The 7,268-nt window shown below is 35.9% G+C and overlaps 1 protein-coding gene across 3 annotated transcripts; it reads right to left on the bottom strand.

The window, feature by feature from the left end:
- Window positions 1-320: 320 nt before the first annotated feature.
- On the bottom strand, window positions 321-6,018 carry LOC135634913 (PLASTID TRANSCRIPTIONALLY ACTIVE protein 6, chloroplastic-like). 3 transcript variants are annotated; one of them, XM_065145657.1, is made up of 7 exons: window positions 5,211-6,018; window positions 5,047-5,115; window positions 4,694-4,798; window positions 2,791-2,910; window positions 1,866-1,955; window positions 1,676-1,793; window positions 321-711 (listed from the first exon to the last, which is right to left on the bottom strand). In XM_065145657.1, the coding sequence occupies exons 1-6, from the start codon at window positions 5,982-5,984 to the stop codon at window positions 1,677-1,679; spliced, it is 1,275 nt and encodes a 424-aa protein (XP_065001729.1). In that variant the 5' UTR covers window positions 5,985-6,018; the 3' UTR covers window positions 321-711; window position 1,676. The 3 variants fall into 3 exon arrangements, with proteins under 3 accessions (XP_065001729.1, XP_065001731.1, XP_065001730.1); XM_065145659.1 differs by lacking the exon at window positions 321-711 and adding an exon at window positions 754-1,116; XM_065145658.1 differs by lacking the exon at window positions 321-711 and adding an exon at window positions 1,221-1,587.
- Window positions 6,019-7,268: the final 1,250 nt, after the last annotated feature.

The raw sequence follows: 7,268 nt of genomic DNA, 5'->3' as shown, positions 1-7,268 counted from the left end.
ATTGCCAGATAATCTTTGTTTAAAATTTTATTTTTAGCAGAGTAGATAATCCTTAACAAAGCTGATTTTCAATTAGAATATTCGATGATTAATTTGAGGTAGTTGGATTACCATTCACTTTAACTTCACCATTAATTCAGTCTATTTTTTGGGACTATTTTCCATTTTTGTTGCTTGGAGTATCATTGTTCTAAGATCATAACTGCTCACTAGACGATGTAGGTCAGTATCATTATATGCATGACTCGTTTTTTTCTCTTTGTTTTGGCTACTGAATTAAGCAGGAAAACTTTAACCATGTCTCTAAAAATATGTCGGCATCGCCTTAATAATCATGATCATGTCTCATTTCAGTAGAGCTTTATAATGTTTACCATACATCGCCTAAAATGTTCATCAAGTCAAGTCAATACAAAAGCAACGAGAATAAAGCAACCGACAAAAGGAACATAAATAAATAAATAATGTACAATCACTGATGTCTTTGATAATTGAAGGCGCAAAAGAAAGTGTGTTCTACGATGGCAAACATTTTTTTGTTGGCTTCACGAGGCATTGCCATCACCCAGCTTGACCTGCCTCATGAGATGTTTTCCTTTCTTTTAATCCCCAACTTATTTGCACGCAAGATGAGCTTACAAGAGTGCTGATCAATGCTTGACCTCGCCTTTGCAACGGGTGGCAGAGATCGATTCCTTGTGTGTGCCACACCTGTAAAAGAGAAACATGGGGACAAGGAAGAGCTTTTTATTCCTGGGCTTGAAGTAACTAAGGGCATGTGACAACCTTAGTACCATCTCATGAATGATAGACTACAATAGAGACCACTTATGCAGCCCTAACGATGCCTACAACCAGAAGAGGTCATCCCTATTTTATTTGAAGTTAATGAAAGAAATAATGTCGAATATATCAGTGGTTGTTGCCTCGCATGCAAGATCCTACGATGGGACCACTAATAGCCACCCACCCTTCAAAAGGATGTTATGGAATACGTATAACGATACAACTGATGCTAATGAAATGCTCAAATCTAGTGATTGCTTACAGTAGAGCCATCCCAATCAGTTGTGCTTGGCCTTTGTGAAATGTGAAATTGATGCCACTTTCCTTCAACTTCTAGGCAATAAAAGTTCTTAACAGTGAGAATAAATTATTTCACGAGTAGGCAGAATCAAACTCTTGAGAATCATAACAAAAAAATAAAGTAGAAAGATTCATCTAAGAAAACATAATCTCTTGATTCGACATTCTAAAGGCTTTCATTGACAATACGACGTACTTCAATAATACTTAATTTAAAGAATTGAATGACTCCTTTGACATATCATTACATTTCAGGTCATTATAGAAGGACTAAAGTAAAGGATGATCAAGCCAAAGACACTAGACAAGTGTAGTAATTACATCTTGTGCAACAATAATATAGTCGAGACTTTTCTAATTAGTTATCGTATATTGCCTAAATGAGAATAATGGGCCTCCCATTTCTGACTTGAGTTGAAGACAATATTGGGCGTAAAATAATTCATCCGTACCACCTTGTCATGGACATTCGACTTGAAATCTAAACCTGGATAACGCAATCTACAACAGACATTTGATGTACAGGTCTTAAGCCATATGCGTATGCAGCCATGCATTCAACTTCACAAAGAAGAATTAGGACCCAAACCTTAGAACCAATTTGAAACACTGAAGTCTCGAAGCTTCCGAAGGTGATGCTCCATCTCTTGTCTGGTCTTTGCCCACTCTTCTCTCTCTATGACAGTGGTTGGATCATCCCTTTCACTCTAAAATAAGTTCCAGGCATTAGGCAAATATCACAAAAGATTAGAAGAGGCAAATGATAAAGATCACAATACCTTATCAATAATTTTGAATAGGTTTCCACCATCACGTATGATCAAAAGATCATTCCTCCTATCTCTGTTTCTCCCTCCTGTCACAGTAACCTGTCACCAAAAATACACATCATCAAAGTAACTAAATGTTTCTATAAGCCAAGGTTCCTTGAGCATGAAGTGACGAATATTCTTTTGAGGGAACATTGATATTGTGAAAAGAAACATGCAGAGATGACATATAACACATAATATCCTAAAAAGAGTACCACTGCCACATTAAGGCATCTAACCAAAATGACCTGTGACTTAAAGATCAATACATCAATCTTACATCAACTTTTGGTAATGTAATAGCCACCTAAATACTAATACTAATCTGCATCTTTGAGTAACATTTTCCAATTCTCCTTTTGTGCTTCCCACATTTTGAATGTCTATGTAAATGAGGATGCTGGTCTTATAAATTTCAATCTTTAGATTGTCATATAGGCTTAAATATAAATAACCATTATTAATGTTATTAACCAGTTCCTATGAAGATGTGTATATGATTTCTGGATTCAATTACACAATAGTTGTCATCCAAAGAAAAGCTCTCACATTGTACTTGATAATAACCACAATAGCTTGACAAGTTGGGTGCAGCCGATAGAACCAGTTACAAGTGGATGGAGCAGGAAAAAATAAGCAGGTCACTGGATAGGTAGGAAACAGGAGAAAAAGTTTAGTGGCTAGGTAGGAAATTAAAAAATAAAATTTTACCAACCTCGGGTCGGTATTAATATTTGAATACATTATTCTTGTGGTATGTCAGCTCTAATTTTGTTAATAAAAGACACAAACATATACGAAACATCAGTAGCTAAACGCAAAAGGATAGAATCGAAAGACATTGTGCGATGACATATAAAATTGACAAACAGCTAATAAAAAGATCACTTACCAAGACTTTAGCTCTTGTAATGGATTTAGTTTTTGAGTCAATGACATAAATTTCTTCAAAGTCGAGAACAAATTCTGCATCACCTAGTCGTCTGTTTCTATAATGTTTCGTTAAGAAAACCTATAAGAGAAAGAAACAATATCACATGAAAGAGGGAAGTTGATTAAACTACAGCAAGCTGGATGCATCTAAGCATGCTTGAAAATCGTCATATAAAGAGAGATTCTTATATTCAAACTCAGCATATAGCATTGCAGCAAGCATATGATGCCAAGACAATTAAAGTAGAATGAAATGTGTCGACATAGTATGAAAGCAATTACCATGTACTTAAACTAGAAATTTATAATAAGTAGAACTAACAAATCTAGCAAAATATAGAAAAACCTAGAAAATAGTTCACTAGAGCTTGTCTACATGTTTGTAGAATCCCCAACTGAAAGGGATTGAACAATCACTCATCTAAAAATTTCTAAATAAGAAAGGAAAAAACAAATTTTAGTGGTCCCCAATCACAAATTTAGAGCAATAAGAAAAGAAGATGAATATTAAATAGGATATATGGTAGATGGACTGTGACATGCGTATGATGGAAAAAGAATCACCTGCAAGTTAACAAAGCTTTAAAGTAAAGATACAGGCAGTGGGTACCTTATGTTTCTGATGCCCTGTCAAACAATTTGGAGGACAGGTCGAGAGAAGAAGATATGATAAATCATAGCAAACTCAAACAAAAGAACTTAGTAAACTGGATCTAAAGGGTCCCTTATGTTAGTTAAGAGCCATCAGAATCCATATAGACTAGAACTGGCAAAATAATTGGATTAGGATGCAGCTAGAAAAAGATAGACTGGAACTGGCAAAAGAAAAAACCAGAGAGACAATGAAAATATGAATCGTATCCTTGTCGTGGCACCAGGTAATCTATCTTTTGGTAATAAAAAAAAATAGCTTGAGCTGGTATTTACTAGGCTGATTCCATAAGCCCTTTAATTATCTCTCCATTCATTAATTTAATTAGATCATATCTCCTAGTTTGACATCAACTGATTTCCAACAGCACAATCAACAGACAGGGAAAGTAAACTTCTAATACGCATCCATAGCAGGAAAGAATACTGCAGGAATAAATAGATTGACATATATGCATATATTTATATCACCCAAAGAAATGAAAAGAGGGCTTTACATGCATGCATATATAATTAACTTGACCATGAATCAAGAGCATATTCTAAGGGGATATAGAGAAACACGAACCAATTGTCAGAAAACAACTAGATTTACAAGGTTGATTCCATAAGACCTTTAATTATCTCTCCAATCATTAATTTAATTAGATCATATCTCCTAGTTAGACAACAACTGATTTCCAACAGCACAATCAACAGACAGGGTCTAGAAAGTAAACTGCTAATACACATCCAAAGCAGGAAAGAATACTGCAGGAATATATAGATTGACATATATGCATATATTTATATCACCTAAAGAAATGAAAAATGGGCTTTACATGCGTGCATATATAATTAACTTGACCATGAATCAGGAACATATTCTAAGGGGATATAGAGACACATGAACCAATTGTTAGACAAGAAAATAACTAGATTTCGAATGAAATATAGAGAAAAAAAGAACTGTTTTGTATTTACTATAATGACAGAGCAATCATAGTGATCAAAGAAGCTAACATCATCTGCACAAGAACTGAGGAAGCATTGAAAAGAGCATTATTCAAAACCAAAACCATCATTAGGACAAATTGCACTAACAAGGAGAAAACTGACTGTTTGTGAATATTAGTTTAATGGCTAAAAGATTCTCTCAATCAACAAATAACACAATTACGCAACACCTGAAAGAGCAAAGCATGCACTAGCAATTGGGTCTCAGTGTGTACCTTCAGGATCTCCCGCTCAGTTTTGTATAATGGATCTCGAGGTGCATCTATCGGTGGCTCCATAACGTTGTAGCAACCAAAATTAGTTTTGGAGCAACGGATGTACTATCGAATGCAAGAAAAGATGGAAAAGTGCAGTTAACAATAAGTACAATTTTGATGAACCAAAGCAATCATCCCTAATGGATGATCCCTTCAACATTATTTTGTCAACAGCAGAAAGCACCCACTTTAAAACTCAAGCATGAACTAAACACGATAATACTGACAAAACATTGCAGCAAGCAAATTCTCCACCAGGAACATGACATCAAGGAGGAAAGAAAAAAGAGTTGTGATTTTCTTTTGGATACCTTCTGAGGCATAGGCGCAAGGACCTTCGGAATCGAGTAAACATCCGTGTCGGGAGGAGTAACATACATCTGCTTGTTGAAATGCCACAACGAGATTTGCATGAGAGTAACAAGAGAACGCCACTATAGAATTTTTAAAACGAGAAAGATGGAAGGCTGAAGACCTCTCGAAAGTCATAGACGTTGTGATCGGGGTCGGGAGGCTTCCGGATGAAGAAGTCACAGTGAAGGAGGCGGATCTTGTGGAACTCCTCTTCATTGATGCGGTAGTCGACAACGGTGTCGGAACCCCAACCCTGGGTGGACACGAAACTCTCGCTGGTGACCATCTCGATATCATCCGGCGATGAGTCGGCGCCGGCGGCAGCGGCAGTGGCGGGTGCGGAGATGGGGGAGCCTAGGAGGCGGTCGTACTCGACATCGTAGTCCTTCTTGTTGTCGAGCTCCTCTACCTCGTCCTCCTCCATGTCGTAGTCGTCGCCAGCGCCAGCCTCCACGTCGTCGTCGTCGGCGGCCGAGGTCGCTGTAAGGGGTCTTCGGCCTCTCGCCGTTTTCGTTATTGCCGCATGCTTGGGGTTGGGCCATGGTGAGGAGCGGGTGGTGGCTAGAAGTGGGAGCTGGACTGTGGACAGGAGACGCTGCGTGGAGGTTGCGAAGAAGGGGAGAGAGGGTGGTGGTGGGGGAGTCAGGAGGAAGAGAAGGGTAGAAGTCCTCATGATGTACTTGGTCTTTTTCTTTTGTGTTCGCCGCTGCTGCTGCTTTGGCTTAATATTTCCATCCGCTATCGTCTGGGATTCGAGGATGCAGTAGATAAAGAGAAGGTTTGGGACTTGCGTGAACACGGTCCCGTGAGTCGTTCCAATACAATTGTGATCTGAGCGTTCATTTTCAGAACGACGGTTCTGATGGTTCACAGCCCCATCTATTTCGCCATACATAGGGCTCTGCGCATTCTGAATGACCGTCCTGATGTTTCTGGAGGATGTGATGTCTACGCGAGACGCATAGCTAATCACCCTCGTGGATTCATATGACGTGTACTTCGATTGCAGCAACCTGCTTGCCTGCTCCTGCCCAGCGGAAACCAAACACCCATCTAATCAACAAAATGAGAGGTGAAGCCTTGTGAATCTTTGTCTGTTAATGAAGTATGCAGATGCGCAAAGATTAATAAGTATAAAAATTATAATATACTATTATTTATAAAAAAAAGTTAATATTAAAATATGAATCAAATTAATATAGATCCCTAAATTTACAATACACACTTTTTGATGATTTTCAAAAAGCTTTTATCTAGAATGTGAATATAACATCATCCAATTTAGGGACAAAAGGTATAATTTAGAGAAGATATTTAATTTCTGGTTTACATAACTAAAATAAAATAAAAAAATTTATAATTTCTCAGTCATATTATATATCCACACATCCGTGTATCCATGTATTTAATTATTATGTATATAGTACCTACGAGTTTCTATTTATATATATATAGGCGAGAATAAAAAGTCCAAGATAAATAATTAGAAAAGTCCCTCCCATAAATAAAGATCATCACCTAAGTAATTCGATCACAATTTAACTTTTTCTATTGATCGATAATCATAATTAAATTCCAATCATATTTATAATATATCTTACCTAATTAGATAGTATCATATAATCTAACATTCTTCCACTTGCCCATTAATTAGTAAAATACAAAAGCGTTCAAAATAAAAAATAAATAAAATAAAATTTATTTAAAAAATAATTTTATCTAATTGGATTCTAAATTTTAAAAATTATTTATATATATACGAATTAAAAAAAAATAATAAGTTAAATAAATATAATAATATTACATTAAGTCTTACTAGCAATGCAAGTCATAGTGATTATATGACATCGATGTCATACTTTCTTCTATGCATCACAACATTATTAGTTTTTCATAATATAGTATAAAATGACCCTTATAATTTATCTTGTCTAGACAATCCTATCATCATATTCAGCAATAAATAACTTTAAGCACATAAGGAATATCAATTATAATGTCAACTCAAATATGCAATCATAAAATGACCCTAATGTAGTTGCTCACAAATTCAATCATAACAACATGTTCTTTTAAATACTTTATGTTGTAAATCCTAAATGAATGAATTAGTAATCAATATAGTAGAACTCAAGTTATTAATTAATATTAGTTATTTCTATACTCTTTTATCTAACCA

Source organism: Musa acuminata, chromosome BXJ3-4, assembly GCF_036884655.1.
Source record: "Musa acuminata AAA Group cultivar baxijiao chromosome BXJ3-4, Cavendish_Baxijiao_AAA, whole genome shotgun sequence".
NCBI classification, from domain to species: Eukaryota; Viridiplantae; Streptophyta; class Magnoliopsida; order Zingiberales; family Musaceae; genus Musa; species Musa acuminata.
The sequence above is the reverse complement of the archived record's forward strand: the minus strand, read 5'-3'. Positions and strand labels throughout refer to the sequence as shown.

Coding starts and splice junctions, on each gene's coding strand:
- LOC135634913 (XM_065145657.1), bottom strand. CDS start 5,984: ATGTATGGCGAAATAGATGGGGCTGTGAACCATCAGAACCGTCGTTCT. Junction 1,956..2,790: donor TTACAAGAGCTAAAGTCTTG/GTAAGTGATCTT, acceptor TTTTGGTGACAG/GTTACTGTGACAGGAGGGAG. Junction 1,794..1,865: donor TATTCAAAATTATTGATAAG/GTATTGTGATCT, acceptor AACTTATTTTAG/AGTGAAAGGGATGATCCAAC.